The 20,078-nt window shown below is 47.8% G+C and overlaps 1 protein-coding gene across 1 annotated transcript; it reads left to right on the top strand.

Annotated features, from left to right (window-relative positions):
• The first annotated feature begins 316 nt into the window (after nucleotides 1-316).
• On the top strand, nucleotides 317-15,954 carry LOC146810755 (protocadherin gamma-B1-like). Its single transcript, XM_085614995.1, has 4 exons — nucleotides 317-646; nucleotides 2,629-3,362; nucleotides 7,746-9,468; nucleotides 15,850-15,954. Exons 1-4 carry the CDS (start codon nucleotides 317-319, stop codon nucleotides 15,952-15,954), a joined length of 2,892 nt encoding a protein of 963 aa, XP_085471121.1.
• Nucleotides 15,955-20,078: the final 4,124 nt, after the last annotated feature.

The raw sequence follows: 20,078 nt of genomic DNA, 5'->3' as shown, positions 1-20,078 counted from the left end.
TGCTGAACTGCTGCTCTGCAGCAACTGATGCCCTGCTGTGCTGACCTGCTGCCTTCTTGCCTGGGTGAGAAGGGCTGGACCTGCATCTCTTGAACCCAGAACACAGAGTGAATCCAGAGGCTAGTTGGATCCTGGTCTGAAGCCTGATCTGAAGTCTCAGGGGCATAACAGGCTTCCAACAACCTTGCATCTGCACCTGGACTGTGCCCACTATGAGACAAGCCTGTCAAGTGTTGCCAGCCTCTATGGACCCAGCAGAACCAACATATCTCCGCTGCTGCGTGGATTGGGCCAGTCACAAAGACCTGCATCGCTGATGCAGCCCGCATTATCTTCAGAACCACTGCGGCACAGCGCATCCTTGATGCTGGCCCTTGCATCTCTCATCCATGGCAGCCTCGAGGATGACACCGGGCTCCGCATTGTGGGTTTGCAGATCCTTGGAACTGATGCATCGCCCCGACTGTGCGACATATCCTCGAATCTGGACTTCGCATTGCAAGCCCTCGTCGACAAGATCTTCAACATCGATTCATCAGGATCTCACACCACAGATTCACAGCATTTTGTAACCAACACATCGCTTAGGCTGCATGATGCATCTTTGACGCGGATCCTCGCTCCACTCCGCAAACTAGGATTGAAGGTACTCTGTTCATCGGGTCTAACTAGGTCCCTGTAGCCGCCCTGTGGTACATCGCTGTTGGCCTGAAAGTGGGACTTTGTACCGGGCCAGTGCTGCCAGATATCCACAGTTGGCTCTTTATGCATGTTGGAACTATTTTTACTAAAATCTTTACAATTGACTGTTTTTGGTTTTACTGATTAGATTTTTGTTGCTTTGGTCTTGTTTTATTTATTAAAAATTACTCTTTTTCGAAAGTTGTTGTGGACTTCGTTTGTTGTGTGTTTCACTGTGCACTTCTAAGATAACTGCAGCGTCAAATGACCCAAAAACAGTTGCACATGTGTAAATGTACTCCATCTCAGAGCTGGAGTAAGACCAGTACCTCACATAGCCAACCACTACTACCCCTGGACCCGCCCAATGAAAAAATAAGGACGGCAGGGACTTAAAATAAAAGCCCATATGAATCAATGATAAATTACCTTGTTTTAACTTTTTAAAAATATACATTTAATTTATTAACAATTATGTATAAATACATCATAATTATTAGTTTATTATATCATGTTATTTTTTTTTAGTTTAATCATTAATGTAACAAATTGTTTTGACAAGATATTTATAATGATTTGAAAATAATTTTATGCATACATTTTAAGACATTTACTACATATTAAATACTACATAATAAATATATATGTTAGACTTTGTGGGATTTTTTTAATTTAAATAACGTTATTTTGAATATAATATATTCTATATAATTAAATATTCACCATAAAATTAAGTTAATAATGCTGTAGCCTTTTTTAATTCTTCTCCACATTTTAAATACAGATTTTAGATTAATTTACTTAAAAAATATATACACTATTTATTTAAAGTGTAATAAACCTTTCTCTATACTTTACCATGGAGTGATCTCTGCCCTGGTGAAGAAGACCTCTGCTTACGTGAGAAGAGTTACAAGTAGAAACTTTACACACATAAATTATACTCTACCACCTGACTTAAGGGAGGGGTGCACATTTGAGCAACTTCACAGTTATAAATGGTAATTAGACAAAAGTAGTAAAGTTCATTAAAAGTATAAGAGGAAACTTGTATATTTACTCATTTGTAAGTTTACGTTTGCTAATAGCCCCTACTGTCTTAACTATAAGATAGAACTCAGCCATACAGGCCTGCCAGGATTGAGATAGGCCAGTCTGAGGAATCGACCAGAACCAACAATTATGGATAAGCTAAACATTTAACAACGCTAGCAATATTAATGAAGTCGCACCTGGCACATGTGAAGCTTCTAAAAAGGGTGGTGTGGTCTGTGATGAGGTCAAAACGTATGGTTCATCTAAAATGCTCAAAAGAGAACTCACTGACTACACTAGACGGATACTCTGGACGGAGAAGGACATGTTTTTGAAGTGTGGAAGATGTGACAATGTTTTAATAGTTTGAGTTTCAAGCTGAGTATTAATGTGCGGTACTGCGAAGCTAGTGCCTGTGTGTCCAACACGAATACTAATTTGACGCTATATGTCCTACCCTTTTCTTGATTAATTGTGCTAACTCATTGCCCTCACGTTTTAAATTAGGAAATTTCATCTCACTGTGTTTTACTTAAGCCAGCAGCGTCTGCGGAGCATGTATTATTATTCACTCACACGTAAGTGCCCACCTGCTACCACGTACGAATGGTTTCATAAATAATATTTTGATATTTGACAGTGAACATTTGTAATACTTTGTTTTCTTTTAATAAATAAATTAAGGAACAAAAAGGCATTTTAATCTGGATTACTTAAAACAAATGTGGTGACGCATAATTCAATGTAGATATACTTTGCGCCGCGAGATGGCGCTACCTACCAAGTGCAGTAAAAGATCCCACAGAAAACCTGACGCTTATAGCCAATACGAGATTCCGGGCTATTACTCAGCTTTAGCGACAACAAAAAATACCCGAGTCTTGAGAATAATATCGTCTCCGTGTACTGCAGAGGAAACGACAAGATAAGCGGCTGACAGGATCTGATAATCAGGAGTCACTGACAACCAAATCGCTCGAAATGGCAGTCCCAAGGCAGTGGGTTGCACGACAATGGCGGCTGCAGTGGTTTGTGCTGTTCTGTCACTGGGATTTTGGAATGAGTCTCATCAGATACTCAGTCCCTGAGGAGCTCGAGCGAGGGGCCGCTGTCGGAAGCATCGCTAAGGATTTGGGGATCAGCACGGATCGATTGAAAGCCCGTGGACCCCGAGTCGTGTCCAAGAACAGGAATCAGTTCTTCCAGGTGGATACAAGCAGCGGTGATCTAGTCATCACCGAACGGATCGATAGAGAGGGGTTGTGTGGGCAGAGCGCTGTGTGTGCACTGCACGCAGAACTGGCAATCGATAATCCATTGGAAATGCATCGCCTTGAAATCGAGATTACGAATGTAAATGACAAAGCCCCTTCTTTTCACGAGAACGAATTAACCCTTAATATGGTCGAGTATTCTTTCCCGGGAACTAGATTTCCGATAGAAAACGCGGTCGATCTCGATATTGGATCCAATTCTGTCCAGGGTTACACGCTGAGTCCTAACTCCAACTTCGACCTCAAGGTTATTACAAATTCAGACGACAGCAAATCTGCAGAACTGGTTTTAAACAAGCTGCTGGATCGCGAGGAACAACCTTTTCACACACTTGTTCTCACTGCATTTGACGGTGGAATCCCCAGTGTTGCGTTGGGCGCTAGGCCCTCATGCTGGGCAAAGGACTGGCATTGACACAGACTGGTATGGTGCAGTAACTGGCCCAGGGCACGTGCGCCCGGCCCCTTTTATTGACAGGGTCACCTGACTGGTGACGCCTGTGGTGGGTGGGTGTACAGTGTCTTACATCAGGGGTGAAACACTAGAATGCATCTAGCTGGATGCAACATCCCTCCCAAACTTTAATGAAAAACCAAACAAAAGTCCAACCTGTAATAAAACACAGAAGTAACACACAAACACCACGTGAGTCTATATGGACCGTCAGCCAGTCAGCGCTGGAGCCTCAGACCGCCCGGTCGGGATGCCTTCAGTCGCTTTGGTGGTGTTCTTTAGACCGGCCTGGTCTCGCGGTGTCGAAGTCTATATCTACAAGTTCAGTGTTGATGCGTCTGGAGCTGTGGTGAGATCCACTTTGGTGTCAGAGACGATCTCTGTGGGTGAGGCCTTCCTGTGGGGGTACGTGCTCGGTGACCCCCTTACTCCTGACTGCTGATCGACGCTCGACCTGCCTCCCTCGCCTGGACTCCTCTGCCACTGGAGCCTCTTGGGTGGCCTTGCTCGCTGGCTGTCATGGGACCGTGTGGACCGCGCGGGGCTTCGTGGGAGCCGCGCGAAGGCGTCGCTGAGGAACTGCCAACGGACTCACAGCCAAGTCGCTCATGTAGCCTCCGAGGGTGGTGTCGTTGTCTGGGAATCCTCGCAGTCTGGACTGGGGTTCTGCACCTTCCTCTGGTGCTCTTGCGGGTGACCAGTCTTCAGCCGTGACCTTCGTGTTTCCTTCACCTGACGTGGAGCTGCGGCCGACACATCTCTCCTACTCGGACTTCCTTCCCACGGGAGCTCCGTTGAGGCCCTTGTCCCCTGGACTGCCACGTGACCGCGTGGGCTGTGCGGGCCGTTGCGTAGGCCACGCTTAGGGGTCGCTGCAGAACTCCCAACAGGGCCACGGCCAGGTCTTGTGTAGTCCACAAGGGCGGTTCTTCCAATGGTCGGGTGTGCTCTACTTCGGCAGGCTGTAGGTTGACTGGGGTGTACAGACTGTTCCTGGGTGATTCGCCTCGTTGCGCTCCGGGTGTTCGGGGCGTGTGTGGATTCACACGGGTGGTGCGATGCTCCTTGTTGATGATGCACCTGGGAGGTGGCAACATGATGTTAGTTTTCTTCAGTGGGCAGACAGGCGGTGATTTTCTGTCTGGGTGACCTTAGGGGGTGAGAAGGACTTGATGGACTTCGTGGCACCTCTCCGTTGACTTCAGGCAGGTGCATTGCGAGGTGTGGTGCCATCGCTACCAGGCAGTCGGTGACAGGTGAGAGGACGGTCAAACTGCGAAGCGTGGGGCCAGAACGCAGATTGCGCTTGCTAGCGGCTTACGGTAGGTCCTCCCGAGCGTGGGGCCAGGACGCAGATTGCGCTTGCTAGCGGCTTACGGTAGGTCCTCCCGCGGAGCTGTCTCCAGTGACGTCTCTACACCCCGGTGGCTGGCTTGCGTGGATGAGCACCTTTTTGCGTGCTGATGCAAGTCCTTGGTCCTGTCGCTCTTCTCTGTTCCATCGTGCACCCCTGTGTTGGTCGTCTGCCCTGCGGCGTCATGCCACTGTTCTGTCCTCCTTTGCGGAATGGCATTGTGCAATGCTCTTCTCCTTCTTCTGACCAGGCTCTTCTTTGGAAGTGGCGTCCTGCCACCTGTCACATGTTGCTCCACATGGACATTGCACCGGTCGCGTCTCTCTTGTGACGATCTTCCTTTTCTGTTGCGGCCTATTGCAGGCCTGTCCGGTTGCTAGGACTTGCGTGTACCTCTTGGGGGCTTCCCATGGCACCAAACCCATCCTCAGGGATTTTGCGGGATCCCTCTTCTCTAGTCTTCCCTCAAGGAGTTTCGTGCTTGCGCCGTCTCGGGGGCTGCTCCTTCTGGTTTTCCAGTGTGCTTGTCCGGACTGTTCACTCTGTGTGAAGGGCTCCTTGCCTGCTGTGCGCTGTGACGTCTGGTCACGTGTCGCTGTGCTGTAGGAGTGTCCGTTGCCGTGGCGGCCTGCCACGTGTGGTGTGCGACTCCTCTCTTGCTGTCTTGGGTCTCTGCCGACTTCGTCTTGACGCAGTACGAGGGAGGACACTGTTTCCTTCGGCCCACTGCGGGGCTTCACTGGGGCGGTGGAGATGTAGGGGACCTCCCTACAGTGGTGCTTCTTTCTGGCGACCGTCTGGCCGGTCGGCTTCACTCTTGGTGCGCATCCGACTGCGCTCTTCATGCGCTTCACGGGACGCGGCTTCTGTGGTGCGACCATGTGGCTGGTCGGCTTGACGGGGTATGTCACGTCGTGTGACTACCTGTGTTTGCTGCCGTGTCAGGCGCTGGTGCATGCTCATCTTCGTACCGTCGTGGTACATCTTCAGCGTAGCGTTGCTCCTGCGCCACTGGGTGTGTCTCTTCATCCGTGCCCGTCAGTGTCGTTGGAAACTTGCTGCGCGCATCTTCGTCAGTGGATTCCTCTCTTGTAGGCGCTGTTGCGTACCTTCCGCGTCCGGGGTACATCTGTGCTAAGTCCTTTAGCTCTCTCGAGGGTTCGCTCCACTTGATGCGGCGACAGCGCAGTCCTCGCTGGGGTGGATGTGGCTTGACACCATTTCCTTTTCTTCCTCCTTGTCGCTGCGGGATGGCGCTGCATCCCTGTGGCACACCATCTCTTCTTCCTGTGCTTCCGTCGCGTTCCTGCGCTTCTGGCACATTCTTGTGCGCCTCCGTCGCATTCCCGTGCGCTCACCATCGCGCATCCGTCTGCCCTTGCGGTACATGCTTTGCTGCCTCTTCTTCCTTGCGCTGCGATCCGTCGGTCTCCTGTAGCTGCTGGACTTCCTTGGCTTGCTGTAGGCTTGTTGATTTTCCCCTTGGCTTGCAGTACCACCAGTGGCCGCTAGATGGCAGTGTTGCTTTAACCTTCTTTGCTGTTAGACTTTCTTTCCCGTGTTGTTTTTTTTTCAGGTTTTGGCAGAGTGCAGACGGGCCAGAGTGCAGACGGGCCAGAGCCAGAGCAGTGGAGGGCAGGACACGTGGCAGCAGGTAAGTCTTTTGTTCTTTATTTTCTTTTGGAGGCAGGGGGCACAGGCTTGGGGACTGCTCATAGGGAGAGGCTTTGACCAGTGTTTGTGCGAGTTGGAAACTGCTCCGGGGTAACGCCGGGTTTCACTTTTGGCGGCGTTGGCCGCTTGCCGCTCATGTAGGCGCTGCTGGGGGTCCTACTTGGTGGGGCATGCTCCGGATGGCCAGCGGGCCATTCTTTACCTTTTGCAATCACCCTCCCTGCCCGCGGCAGCTTCTTGCAGTCTTCGCGCGGCAGGGAGGGGTGTCGGCGTGTTACCTTATGCGGGGTAGGCACCCGCTGGTTTCCTTCTCAGTTGTGTAGATGGGGGCTGAGTCTCTTGGCCCGAACGTTTATCCTCTCTCCTCATTGGCGGCGCTGGCCGCCTGCGGTCGCATGCCGCTGCGGGTGGGCTCCGCTCTCCATTTTCTCTTCGTCCCGCAGCCGGTCACCTAGCTTCACGGACCGCGTGGGGGGGGGTGCTGCTTGTGCCGCTTCGCTATCGCGGCGGGGTAGGCTCCCGTCCGCTTCAAGTGGGCCGGCGCTCCAGGGCTCACCTTATGCCCGGCTGGGCTTTTCACGCGGGTGGGCTCCGCTTTTACTTTCAGTTGGCGGGCCTCCTTCTTTCCGCGGGTGGGCACCGCGTGTTACATGCCTCTTGCGGGGGTCACAGCCGATGCGGGTGGGCACCGCTCGGCTTGCCATTACTTCCGGGCACCTCCAGGCACAGCGGCAGGGCCGGGGTGGGCACCCGGCCCCGCCTGCGGACTTCCGGCGTCGCGGCCGATACGGGTGGGCTCCGATCGGTCCGCTTGTGTTCGGGGCGCTTCCCCCTCCACCAGGGTTATTGCGGCCGGTGCCTGAGGCGCGGGGTGGGCTCCCGGTCGCCACCAGTCACGCTGCGGGCTATGCTTCGCCCTGCCGGCTTCTCGGCTTCTCGCGTCGGCACACGGGGGTGCCCTCACTGCGGGCAGCTCTCTCTCTCCCTTTTTATTTTAGTTCAGTCGTCGTTCGTTGCGCAGATCGGGGGCTGCACACGTGGGTATCGTACCCGCCTCGTCGCCATTGTTGCGTTGGGCGCTAGGCCCTCATGCTGGGCAAAGGACTGGCACGGACACAGACTGGTATGGTGCAGTAACTGGCCCAGGGCACGTGCGCCCGGCCCCTTTTATTGACAGGGTCACCTGACTGGTGACGCCTGTGGTGGGTGGGTGTACAGTGTCTTACATCAGGGGTGAAACACTAGAAGGCATCTAGCTGGATGCAACACCCAGGAGGTCTGGGACTTTGCAAATATTCGTCCTGGTCAATGACGCAAACGACAACGCCCCAACATTTGATTTGACAAGTTCATTTACAAACGTCAGACTCGTGGAAAATGTGCCCTTGGGGACAAGTGTGATGCAGCTAAATGCCACAGACATAGACGAAGGACCAAACAGTGAGGTCACTTATGGCTTTAACAAGCGGGTCCCGTCAGGTGTGCGCCAGATGTTCACCATAGATGAACTCACAGGTGTGATCACAGTGCGGGGAGCGGTGGATTTCGAGGACTCCGAGGTATATGAGCTGTCAGTGGCAGCCACGGATCGAGGGCCGTACCCTATAGCCGGCCACTGCAAGGTAGTGGTGGAAATCATCGATGTGAACGACAACGCTCCCGAAATCACCACGACGTCTCTGTCCAGCTCTGTCCCTGAAGATGCCCCCGGCGGGACCGTCATCGCGCTCCTGAAAGTGTCAGACAAAGACTCCGGGGATAAAGGGAAGGTGGACTGTACCATTCCTGCAGCCCTCCCCTTTACGGTACAGAATACTTTCAACAACCACTATTCACTGGTCCTAAAGGAGCCCCTGGACCGCGAGTCTACAGGGGAGTACAGCATCCCCATCACCGCCACGGACAGAGGCGCGCCTGCTCTCACCTCCACCACAACCCTCACAGTGCGAGTGTCTGACATCAATGACAACAGCCCGCGGTTTGCTAAGACTTCTTACTCTATTCATTTAACGGAGAACAATGTTCCGGGGACCCACCTGTTTACAATCTCTGCAACAGACTCAGATCTGAAAGAAAATGGCTACCTCACATATTCTATTACATCAAACAGCTTTTATGATAATCTTGTTTCAATAAACTCTGAGAGTGGCAAAATCTATGCCCTAAAATCATTTGATTATGAGGAAATACGACATTTTCAGTTCTATGTCCACGCAAAGGATGCTGGGATCCCCGCCCTCAGCAGTAATGTATCCGTCGATATATTTGTTCTCGACCAAAACGACAACCCTCCAGTAGTGCTGCTCCCCCACCCCGGAACGGACTCTTTTGGCACCGAGTACATCCCTCGGACCATGGAGCCCGGCTACCTCGTGTCAAAGATCACAGCGGCGGATGCGGACAGCGGACACAACGCCTGGTTACAGTATCACTTACTGCAAAGCAGGGGAGATCCTCTCTTCAAAGTCGGGCTGTACTCGGGGGAGATACGAACATCTCGAGCCATCGAGGACCGAGACGGAAGCCACCAGCGGCTGATCCTGCTCGTGAGGGACCAGGGAGACCCGGCTCGATCCAGTACAGCCACACTCAGCGTCAGTATCATGGACAGTAACAGCGAGAAGGTATCCGAATTCACAGAGCGCCGCGAAGAGGGGGGCCCGATGCCGGATTTAAACCTGTATTTGGTTATTGCAATCGCTTTCGTTTCCTTTGTGTTTCTGGTAACAGTTATCATATGTGTGGCCTTGAAAGTTTATGGAAGTGGCGGTGACGTCGCAAGCTGCGCCCAGCCTTCCTGCTTGATATCCGACGGAAGTCTGCCCTACACTCCAAACAACAGTTACAACGTGTGTCTGAGGAATTCTAAGATTGACTTTTTGGACGTCACTGGCGCCTGCCTCCTGTCCCTGGGGGGCAATTCCATCCCCAGGGATCTGGTGGAGGGGAGCAGAGGATCGTACACAGCGGATCTCGTGTGTTTAGACGACGACACGGTAAGACTCCAACTCCCCAAATAATTTAACACAGAAGTGTCACCAATGTATTTAATGCACTTAGAAACGATTAATAGGGTGTTTATTTAATTTACAATAGTGCAGACGCATGGATTTAAGTGGGTCGGGTCTCACCGGTGCTGAGCAGCGGCAGGTTTTTTAAAGGGGGCCTCGAAACGGGTCTCTATCGGGCTCTGTTTTGTGCCCTGGCACAGGCGGTCCGTTTTTCCCCGGACTGCAGTGACAGCAGGCACATCCATGTGCGCGTGCTCACACTGCTCACTTCTCACTAGTGGAGAAGTTACGGCATAACGACGTAATGCCAGGTGAGCGTTGTAGGAGAATGGAAATCCTCTAAAGAAAGTAATTTTCTCTCGGGATTTCCCTTCTCTTTTTGAAACTCAGGAGCAGCAACATTGTCGTGGTGTCACCAGGGCTATAAGTGAAAGCTTTTTCAATATTATATACAAGCCAGAGGTGCTGCTCATTTATCTTATGCAACTAACAACCATTGACAAAGTCAATAGTCCTGACTTGTAGGCATGATGTTACTTGATGTATCATATATCTGGATTTAATGACAGAAACAGCACAATACAAGTGGGGTGGCACACTATGCCAAGCACAGATTTTTAGCCTTTGTGTTTTTAAGCCACACCCTTAATTACATTGGCCACGCCCCATTGAGAGACCCCCAGTTTATTCATCCCACTTAAAGCCCTGTGCTTAAGGCAAGTACATACTTTTTGCATTTCTACACAACCAATTTATAATTGTGGTGTAATTGAGCATTGATATTCATTTTTTGCTAACTGAATTGAATGTGTTTGATTTTCTTTTTTGCGATTTTAATATTGTTTCATGGTATTCTCCTCCGTCACAGCAGGTTGGCTAAAACCCGCAAGACCTGGGCATTAACTGCGGGTGGTGTCATTTTCTCTCTTTTCGTTGAGTTCAGATGTCTGGAACTGTTGCCAGTTTCCATGCGTGCTTTAGTGGGCAATTATTTTGGCAAAGGGAACAGATGTTCATTCTTTAAAGTGAAAAAAGTGATATAAACTATTTATCCTGTCCCCCCACCCCAAAATGGATTGTTATCCTATGACCCAACAACTCTGGGATGTGTCCTTTCATTAAGTACCTTACAAGTATGTCTTCTACTGCTCTTCACAGGAGCAAATAAAGAGTGTGAAACTGCTTGCAAAATATTGGTAAAAACCCTTAAACCAACAGGTTTGTGAATGTTCACCAGCATTTAGAGGAGATGCACAAAGGAACTCCCATAAAATCTGACCCTAGAACTAGATTTGATCAAACTGATATTTGATCGTACTGGTAGATCTACCAGTATGATCAAATTCCATGTGAAAGGGTAAAAATCCAACAATTTTTGACTCTCTTTTTTTTGCAGTCTTAAGTTTATCTTTGGTGGTCATAACTGTCTGTGATTCATATGTTTGTGGGCCAGAAGTGTGAGGTGAGGACAGTATTTATTACTATGCCTGAAGTTGTTCTCATATTTGCTTTTCCAGTTGCAGTAGAAGACTTTTCAATGCAATTTTAAACTCATGGAGGGAGGTAGTTGCAGGAATGCTTGGTGGTAGGAAGTTACTGTAACAAGGGACTCAAGATGGATGAATTAGAATTTGAAGGAGGAACATGGTGGTTAGTATGTGGCAAGAATGTGACAATTAGATTGCGGGTATTCATCAAGATAGGACGCCAATGAGATAGTAAGGGGCCAGGGACAGACTAGGATAGAAAACAGGCCATACACCAAAATAAAAGTGCCCCCACCAAATCTTAGTGAATCAAACAGCTAAAAAAAAGTGACAAACATTTGCAAATCAGGCTTGTTTTGAACTTGTAAAGAGCTAATGTATAAGTGTTTTGCAAGATATGGGGCCATGCTTTTGTGCTTGCTGGAGACAATGATTGTGGTAACATCAGGAAAATCAATAGTAACAACTGGCCGACCAGACCATAAAGTAGGCCTGCAAACAGCCAAAGAAGGCCCACACACTCACCTGTCATTGTCAGACCTGGTCCTCCGGCACCACCAAATTTCCCTATAGGCCAGTCCAACCCAGTTAGGGGCCATACTATTCAATGTCTTCAATTTAAGTTTTGGCGGCTTCTAGATTGCTACTTCAGATGGCCAGTCAGTGTGCTTAATGATTGTCTCATGAGGTGGCAGTTTGCCTGAATAGATAGTACAGATCTGGCAAGGTGGGCATTTTTCAGTTTTCACTCCTAATTTGCCTGGTAGTGAGGGGCACTGAAAACTGGCCATGTGTTTGCCCACTCTAAGTCGGGTGGGCCAACATATGACCAAACCTCCGAAGGCCTGTAGTCTGTTGGGATTTCAGAGATTTTTATTATCAGTGGAGTAGTCTCCACTGTTGACATAATGAAGATCTGCCCAACTTTAAATTACAAGTGTGGACCTTCAGTGTGGGTTAGAAGGTACTCTATCACCATTGCGGTGGGGTATCCTCTCTGCCAAACTCCAAATCAGGCTCTTAAATACTTTTAAATAATGAACTAATTTAAAAACATTACTTTAAAGTCAATGTTTATTAAGCAATCAATATTTGTACCTGTTTATGGTCAATATTCGTGTCAGTAATATTCTTGGCATGACGTTTTTGTAATTTGTATTATAAGTATGGAACCAATACATTTTTGATTACAATATTTTTGACACAATATTGTGTCACTCAATATCAATGTTCACAACACTGTGTCAGTGAACCTCATCTGCTGTGTCATCATCATAGGGTAAACTACCTCTGAATCTGCCAGCTTTGGTAGAAGAATACCAAGGTTCCCATTGTTTGACAAGGTACTTGTTTATGATGATTGCTTTGGATGGAGCCGAGAAATGGCAGAAGTGCAAGTAGATGATGTAGTGATTGCTCCAATTGATGGATTAGGTTGTGTCTAGGTAGTGCCGAGCTAAGTGTGTGAGGACAGCGACCAGATGGTGTCGGTTCAGTGTACTGGCAGTGGTTAATGGTTTAAAACGTGGATTATGGAGCTGAGAAGGGTTGATAATGAGGTAGACTCACAAGCAGAATCTAGAAGGCTAAGGATACATTTTACTCGGCTACAGCTGGTGAAGTGTGGTAGAGTGAGGGTAGTGAAGATTTAGAAGCGTGAAGGAAGGAGTTGATAAGAAGGGATGGCTAAGTTATAAAGAAGATATATCAGCACAAAAGGCTTGAGAGCAAGGGAGGGTGGAGTGAAAGTTATTAGGAGGTGGATGTAGGATGGTTGGGAAATGTTTGTCTATCAAAGTTGCATAAGAGCTTTTGCCGAATTTTCTATATGCAGAACAATATTGTTGGGGTGGTAATGCCCGTGAAGAATAGGAAATGGATCGATCTATATAGGAAACAAGGTAAGCTTGAAGAAGGATACAGGGACTTTAGTATCACAGAGGAGTAAAAGGGTCAGTTCACTGGAGAAACACACCTATGAAAACATAACTTCTCTTTAATCAAATGAACATGACAATCGGATTTGTAAGTCTAAAAGATATGGGATATTTGTGAGTCTGATAGAGGTGGCAGAGGTGTGGTGCTTTGGGAGACACAGTTTTCCAAGCCACCAGATGTCATACCAGATGCCGGCTCAGGGGCAGCAGAGGTGCAGCCTAAGAGGCATGCAGCCCTAGAGGGTCCATTCACCACAGTTGCAAGATTAGCACCAAGAAAGGTAAAGCTTCCTAAACGGTCATATTGAGAGCCTCTGAGTCCAAACTGATATAAGGTGGTGCAACTCTATGGAATGTGCAGCTTCTGGAATGTTAGGAGCCTGAGGGGGCACCCAAACAGCAGAGGTGCCACCCTCTGGAAGAGGCAGCCTAAAACCACTAGATATTATAGGTAATCTTCTGAAGGTCGAAGACTCAACGGTTCTGCTAATGATGGGAGAGATGATGCCTACAGGAGAAACAAAATCTCAAGCCACCAGATTGTAAAGTTTAAGGGTTTTTCTGGAGTGGTGCAAATGGTGGAATCTTAAAGAAATGGAGATACCTTAATTACCAATAGCAAAAATCTATGGGCCCAAGCTGAGCAGGGGAGGTGCATCTGTATGGGAGACACAACCTTTTGAATACTCCATATGTTAATGGCAGCACTACTGAAATTAGAAGTCTATGGTGTTATTACAGGAGCAGAGGAGATGCAGCCCAGAGGTTGATGCGGCTTTCTGATACAAGTACGTATTGAATTGAAGATAACATTAAAGGTGGGAGGGGCTACAAAACCACTCCAGAGCAGCAGTGGTGCATCCCTATGGATGACACAGCACCTTAAACCATAAGATATTATTTTGAGGGGCAGGCACTGTGCAACTTGTATTCCCTTTAAGTTGCGCAACCATGCAGGGTGCAATTTCTCATCACATCGAAGTTCAATAAGGGGACACATTACACATGCTTCTTTCTGTGTCATAAAATGTTGATCACGAGAAAAGATTTTTAAGAGCTGTACGGGAAGCAAGAAAAAGCAAATAGAGACTACAACATGCGGCAACGTCATTCAGATCATAGAAAAGACATCAATTTTGGTTGTCATTGCTCACATTTTTTGGGAAATTCTGGCTTACAAAATTTCAAGGTGATATAGTGAACTTCTGTAATCGCTTTGAAGAACTAAACTTTTCACAATACCACCACCAACCCTGTGTCTCTTAGGTTTATTTCAGTCCATTCACAGACCTAATGCCATCAGGGCATGCTGTTCTGAAAACAAACGTGTTTGCAGTGGGAAAAATATTAGATAGTTATTCACATACATGTTTGCATGTGGTATTTCTAGAGCGCAAATCTAGCCAAACAGCAGTGGAGCCCTGTACAGGGTCAAAGCCTTGCATAAAGTCTGCGAGCATAAAGAGAGGTAGCTGGTTTGTGGCCTGTTAATGCACGTTGCTGTAGGGTTCTTTGCAGAGTTGCATCTTTAGCTCTTCCTGAAATGGTGCAGCATTGGGTGGGCCTGGTGGATATGGGATGTTGTTGCAGATCCTGGATGCATAGATGGTAAATGTCTAGAATGCTTTGCTTTTCCCTTTTTTACCGCGCTCAGTCTGCATTCTGATTGTGTCCTAGCTGAGATTGTATGGAAAACAACCAGATATGGTGAGCGTGTCTGCAAGATAAGCAGGGGTGCTGGACATGATGGTGTCTGCTTTCAACATAGACATGCAGCTCCAGTGCTCTCCCAGTTTCATTCACCTTTTCAAGCAGCATTGTGATTTATATGGCAGTGCAAACTTGTAAACACCAAATACTATGCTGGTTTTCTGGACTGAACTACATTTGGCTTCTGCAATGGAAAGATTGTTAGGCATTGTGTTTCTCCCTGTTCAAATTGTTCAACAAAATCCAGCTTTTGCTCTGTGAAAATTGGATCTCACTTTACAGAGGGAGCGTGAAACTGAACGTATGTTCTAAAATGTGGTCTTACAGCATTGGAGACAGCAAAATATTTTCAGAGCATGTGTGCAAAGTTACAGATAATACAATGGCACCTCCTATTATTCCTCACAGCATGACATATTTGCATGAACATTTAAGATAACTTTACAGATTGAAGCATGCGACTGAGGGGTGAATATGAGCGAGTGTGAAAGAGCAAAAACGTGAGTGAAAAGTTAAACGAAAAGTTAGTGGGAGTGATGCAGTGAGATGGTGAGCTTGTCAGGGAGTCAGTAGAACTACTGGAGTAAGAGAGAACAAATAGAGATTGAGATTGTTATTAGGAGAAATAATAATAGAGGGGGATAGAGAAAGTCAGAGTGCAAGAAAGAGTAAGTGAGACTACGATGGAGAACGGGAGTGACAATGTGAGCAAAAAAGTGTTATGGATGAAATGTTGAAAGTAATTATGATAGGGTGAATAATGAAGAAAAAGCACATTTTGAGCGTATGTAAATGAAGTCAAAGTGGGAGGGAATGGGAAAATGAAAGGCAGATGGGTGGCAGTAAAAAGTTAAAACAAGAAAGAGAACAGGTGGTGTGCAGCATAGTAAGTGATAGACAGGTATTCGACTGCACAGTAACCAATGGGTTTGGCATATCTGAGTGACACTTACGAGGCACAGCACACCTCACAGCTTCTAGACTCAATTGCATGACAGACATTCTTTAGTACCCTATTGGACATACCTTTTCTTGTGCAGTAATAAATGGACCAGGAAAATAACTGGCAGTAAAATTAGTTGGCACATTACCTGATACAGCAGACACAAAGGAATTCTGTTTAACATAATCTTTGATATGGTAATTCTGATAGACTTATTTTCCAACTACATGCATTTCATTGGACTTATTTGAAATAGTTAATATTATTTCTATTATATATCCTCTTACAGAAAGTGCAATTGGTAATGTTTCTTCTGGCACATGAGGCCATTCGGTTAATATTTGTCCTGTTTGTTAAGAGCTTCGACTTCTACTGTGGTGTGACAAATAAATAAACAAATAAACCTTTTCCCCAACTTAATTATGTTCTTAGGTCGCTTCCTATGAGCTTTTTTTTTTAATAACCTTGTGCTACGTGCCGTCCTGCAAAATCAGAGTGGACATTCCAGAAGGTTATTCACTTGTGAGCAGGTAGCTGACCAGTTACGTTATGTTACCAGATTTGTAAAGTGCATGGCTTCCCCAGCGACGGGGCGTCCCAGTGTGAGAAAGTGCCATCTTTCTTGCATGGTATGCCCCCACTTTTTGCTGAATTGCTGATGTACTTTGACTGAGTGTGCCCTGGGCTCCTGCAATCAGGTACCCAGGACCTATGTTCCTTCCCTAAAACTGTGTTGAAGCCTACACCCAATTGGCATCTCTGGCCACATGTCAGCCCCTGGTAAATGGTACACTAGGTACCCAGGGCCTTGTGACCAGATTAGGCCCCTAAGGGCTGCAGCACTTATTGTGCCACCCTTAGAGGCCCTGTACCCTGACACACACACACTGCCCTTGCAGGCCGTGTGTCTGGGTGCAGAGCAAAACAGAGAGTCGACATGGCACTGTGTGCCATGCCCACAACACACACTGCCCTGGCATACCTCAGTCACCCCTCTAGCTGGTTGCCTTATGACAGTGGTGTGGGTACAGGTGCATGAGCACTGTGCCCCTGCAGTACCCAGGTCCATTCCTGGGCACAGTAAGTGCAGTGCTGCCATTAAGAGTATATGGTGCTGGGAGGTCGTCAACACGAACTCCACAGCACCATGATGGCAACACTGAAGAATGAGAAGTTTGGTATCAAACTTCTCAGCACATTAAACCAGCACTGATGCCAGTGTGGGATTTATAGTACAATGCACGACATTGGGCATCTTAGAGATGCCCTCTGAACCTAACCTACAATCCACGTCCTGTCTGAGGGGCTGTCTAGGCTGCGACACACCAGACATGTTGCTGGACCACTGGGTAGAAAGCCATCCACTCTCCTGGGCCTGCAAAAATGCACATCCTGGGCGAGTTGCTTGGTCTCCTACCCCAGGATGGGCAGGGGAAGCTTCAAAGGCATGCCGCCTTTGTGAGCTTCTCCAGGCCACTTGCTGTACTCAGCAACTGGCCCCTACCGGTGGTGAACCCCACTCTGGCGGGAAGACTGGCCGGAAACCCCAAGGAAGGAAAGGGAGTGTGCCAGCCTCTGGCAACCCCACCCCTCAGGTGGGGGAGGCAAGGTGAAGCACATCTCTGGGCTCTCGCCATCTTGAAGATGGGGTGCCCTGCCCAATCAGGACTAGGCTACTGCCTCCCTCCCACAGGAGAGTGGCAGGATAGGGGGTGTACCCACCCCAGGGAAGGGACCTATTGGTCCCTGCCCTTTACATACCTGTAACGCCCCTAAATTTAGTATTATGGGGCACCCTGAACCTTACTTCCTCAGATCCAGATTCCGAAACAAGAAAGAAGATCAAGAAACAAGAAGACCTGCCGTGCAGCTGCTAACAAGAGGAAGACACCAACTGATTTGGCCCCAGCCCTACAGGCCTGTCGACCCTCGAACCTGCTCCTGCTAAACCCCGGTGTCTCCAGTGGTCAGAAACCTCAAAAACCCCGGAGGACTTGACTGCCTTGTGACTCTAACTAACTGGGACTCCCACGAGCAGTGGTACTGCTCAAAGCAAGTAACAAGCCCCTGGCATCAGTCAGGAACCGCGACTCCTGCACACTCTGCACCCGCCAAGCCTGGCCTGTGCCAGAGCGAACAAAGACCACAAGGACGTCCCCCCGGTGACTGTGACCCCGAATCCAGCACCCAAGGACCCACCTAGATGCTCCTGACGATGCCTGCAGCCTCAGAACCAGCGACCCCTCCAACCGCGACCAGCAGAGGGTAAGATTTCCCAACACCAAAAGGCACCCCTGCACCCGGCACCCTGCGGCCCCCTGTGCCCAACTCCTGGGTGCCTACCTATCCTCCAACTTCCCAACTTACCTCTCGAAGTGGTGGTCGCACCTGAAGAATCTTCGTCCCCGAGCTTGCAGCCTTTGTTCGTTACTGAGCTTCTCCATTGAAATCCATTGAGCGCCCGACGGCTCAAAAGCACCCTGCACCCAGCCGCCCGAGTGCCCCTGGGAGTGCAACCTCTGTCCTAATCTACTTCCCCATTTGCCCTGAGCAAGTGACCAGGAGCCCTGCTCCCACAGCCGCGTGGCCTGCTTCCCAGCAGCCACCGGCCAAAGGCCCCCTGCCTCCCATAGGATAACATTGGGCCTAACTCTCTCTGCACCCGGCTGCCCATATGCCGCTGAGGGTGTAACAACAGTACCTACCTGACCCTGGGAGACCCCTGAGTCTATGCCCAGAACCTTAACTCTGCCAGTCAAGTACTTACCCGAAAGCCGATAACTCACTTTTCCTCCATAGGGTAACATTGACCAGTTTCACTTGGAAATTCTTCTGTATCGAGTTTTGAAAATTTAAAATATTCATCTAAAATCAGCCGAATAACGAAAACGCATTTACTCACCTGCTATCAGGAGAGATCCCAGTGCTGGATCTTGGTGCCCAGCACTGACCCTGCAAAGTAATTACAACCGTACTTACCGCTAACTTGATTTTCCTCTATAGGATAACATTGTCTGGTTTTTGCCAGAAATTCTTCCAAGTATCGATTTTGCAAACTTACAAATATTCATTAAAAATCACCTGTATAACAAAAACGCATTCTTTCAACTGTTTACAGGTGATGCACCAGTGCTGTATCCAGGATCCAACACTGAGTTAGAAAAAGTAACGATAACCCTACATACCTGCTATGTGAATTTTCTCCCATAGGATAACATTGGTGATTCTATGTGAAAAAGTTTTTAAGTGTCAACTTTTAAAATACAATAATATTCCTTAAAAATCACAACTGTAACCAAAACGTTTTTACTCAACTGTTTATAGGAGACGTCCCAGGACTGAATCTAGGATCCAGTCCTGTGGTAAGAAAAGTAATCCAAAAAGTAATCAATTGCATTTAACTAGAAATTCCCATTAAGCTCAATGTATAATTGTGTGTGAAATTGTTTTGCCTATTACAACAACTGTATCTATTGCAATCAAAAGTCTATTGCCTATTGAAAGTATTTATCTAAAGCATCTCATTCTGAGAAAGTATATTTTGATACCTATTGTTGGTTCTAAAATAAAACAACTATATATTTTTATACAAAACCATTGGCCTAGAGTTCAGTTCTTGAGTGTGTGAGACCATTTGCTGACTGAGTGTGTACAACAAATGCTTTACACTGTCCTCTGATACTGCCTTACTGCTCGACCAAGCTACCACATTAGAGAGTAAGGTTATATCTAACTTTAGCCTCTGCCAAACCTCTGGGGACTGTGGACTCTGTACACACTGTACCTATTTGGGAACAGTATATACAGAGCCACTTTCTTACACTCAGCGCTAATTCCAAATCTACCAGACAAGGGAGGTGTCCAGGGTGGGAGGATTATGCAGGGAACAGACAGGTCATTACCTGTTCAGACTTGCACACTTTCAGATTCGGGGAAAATTGTAGGTTTTACTTGGCTGCAGTTTCACGGACCACGTCAACTTTGATATAAAACACACATATCAAAAGCAAACTATTTGGGGAACGCTAAACCTATGTCTAGTCCCCACAATGTTCTCATGTAAAGCATCACTTCCATTCATCTTTTCAAGAAAGAGGCTGCAGCTGGCACCCGTCGTGCTCGGTGTGTAGGGGGACATGCTAGTATATGAAGAGGTGAGCATGCCTGCTTAGCTTGACCTGGTCACTGATGCCATCTTAGAGTAAGTAAGAGGAAGTAGACCATTGGAGTATATCAGAGATACTTACCATGATTCCTCATGGTAAGGGGCAAATTATTGTGTGTATGCAACTTATTAAGGGGCAGGAAATCAAATAGGACGGACATAAAGCTCCTTAGCGCCTTGGTGCTATTGGGACTAGCACTATAAAGGGAACCTTTCCCTCCTGGACTTAACATTCTAAGAAGCGCTCATGCAAAAACAAAGCTGAATAACATAGAACTAAAGCTTTATACCTTCAGCTGCTGTCAAACAGTGTATTTTGGTTATGGTTACGGTTTTGCTTATGCATGGGCTTT

Source organism: Triturus cristatus, chromosome 7 (genome assembly GCF_964204655.1).
Source record: "Triturus cristatus chromosome 7, aTriCri1.1, whole genome shotgun sequence".
NCBI classification, from domain to species: Eukaryota; Metazoa; Chordata; class Amphibia; order Caudata; family Salamandridae; genus Triturus; species Triturus cristatus.
Note: the sequence above shows the minus strand (reverse complement) of the source record. Positions and strands in the feature narration are given on the sequence as shown.

What these genes read in the sequence shown, in the direction of transcription:
- LOC146810755 (XM_085614995.1), top strand. Translation starts at nt 317, where the DNA reads ATGCAGCCCGCATTATCTTCAGAACCACTGCGGCACAGCGCATCCTTG. An exon ending in TCCGCAAACTAGGATTGAAG is followed by an intron (nt 647 to 2,628) that starts GTACTCTGTTCA and finishes CGTGTACTGCAG; the next exon opens with AGGAAACGACAAGATAAGCG. An exon ending in GGTGGAATCCCCAGTGTTGC is followed by an intron (nt 3,363 to 7,745) that starts GTTGGGCGCTAG and finishes TGCAACACCCAG; the next exon opens with GAGGTCTGGGACTTTGCAAA.